Genomic DNA, 1,357 nt, shown 5'->3' with positions numbered 1-1,357 from the left:
ATGGCTGATTCTCGTGTCAACAAAACTTCCCATCACCATTTTCACTCTAATAGCTTTCCCACTAGATCACACCAGCTCATTTCAGAATTCAACAACCAATCGAACAGATTGAGATGTTCTGAAGTAACCTCTTCATCATCAACATCATTAAGCCAGAAGATAATTGGGCTTCAAGATTTGCATGACTGTGTTGATAACTTGCTCCTGTTACCTTTTGCACAAGCCTTAGCCCAAGAGCAGAATCAGAAATGGTTTAATGAGCTGTTGGATGGATCTCTCAGGCTCTTGGATGTCTGTGGTATTGCAAGGGATGCATTGTTGCAAACAAAGGAATGCACACGTGAACTTCAATCAACCCTGCGCAGAAGACATGGCAGTAAAATTGAGCATGCAAGGGAGGTTAAAAAATACTTGGCCTCTAGGAAGATAGTAAAAAAGGCAATGCAGAAGGTCTTAAAGGGCATGCAAACTAAAGTTGAACTCTAAGAAAAATGAAGATCTAGCCATTGTTAGCATGTTAAAAGAGCTGGAGGCTGTAACTATCTTGGTCTTTGAATCACTCTTGACCTTTATAGCTGGACCAAAGTTACTATCAAAATCAAGTGGCTGGTTTGTAGTTTCGAAGTTGGTGCACCCCAAGAGAATAGCATGTGAGGGTGACGAAACAGACGCAAATGAATTTGAGAAGGTAGTTGCAGCATTACAATGTGGAAGAGGTGCTTGAATGTTTGTCTAGGTGTTCTAGTCGAGGCCCGAGTTTCCTTTCTCAACAACCTCAACCCCTATCCCTGAATTCATCATGGGCATCCATTTTTGTCTGTAAATTTGTATAGGTTGATAGACCATCTCTTTTTGTATATACGCTAGGGAAAAAGAGAATATATATTGCTCTTCTACTTCTAAGTCAATTCACTGCCTTCAACAAATTTTTGCTCGTGTCACTATTGAATTCTATTTCATGGCCCAAGGGTATTCATTTCTAGTGCAAGAATTGTTCAACTTCTATAAATTTTAAGATATTGGGTCTCACAAAATAACTCGTAAAATTTCAAATCTCAGGTCTATAGTACAAAATTTTATAATATATATATATAATACGATCCATTAGAAGTTGTGAAATTAATTAATAGAAGAAGGTGGTTTGAGCCATTGAAATTTAAATTTGCTGCCTTAGAATGTTGTCGCAATCCAGCCTATGGGTTCCAATTTCTGCTCAACATATAACACTGCATTTAGAGAATGCAGGAAGTGAACCTGTTTTAGGACCAATCTCCTCCACATTGGGGAATTGAACATAAAAACAGTAAAGGAAAACAAGGCATCGACTGTCAATATTCCTATGGTCTCAAATAAAATG

At 38.1% G+C, this 1,357-nt stretch overlaps 1 protein-coding gene across 1 annotated transcript; it reads left to right on the top strand.

Annotated features, from left to right (window-relative positions):
• On the top strand, positions 1 to 486 carry LOC112018382 (uncharacterized). Its single transcript, XM_024050909.2, has one exon. The coding sequence runs from the start codon at positions 1 to 3 to the stop codon at positions 484 to 486; it is 486 nt and encodes a 161-aa protein (XP_023906677.2).
• The last annotated feature ends 871 nt before the right edge of the window (positions 487 to 1,357 follow it).

Source organism: Quercus suber, unplaced genomic scaffold, assembly GCF_002906115.3.
Source record: "Quercus suber isolate HL8 unplaced genomic scaffold, Cork oak 2.0 scaffold_799, whole genome shotgun sequence".
Lineage (NCBI taxonomy): Eukaryota > Viridiplantae > Streptophyta > Magnoliopsida > Fagales > Fagaceae > Quercus > Quercus suber.
Note: the sequence above shows the minus strand (reverse complement) of the source record. Positions and strands in the feature narration are given on the sequence as shown.

Coding starts and splice junctions, on each gene's coding strand:
- LOC112018382 (XM_024050909.2), top strand. CDS start 1: ATGGCTGATTCTCGTGTCAACAAAACTTCCCATCACCATTTTCACTCT.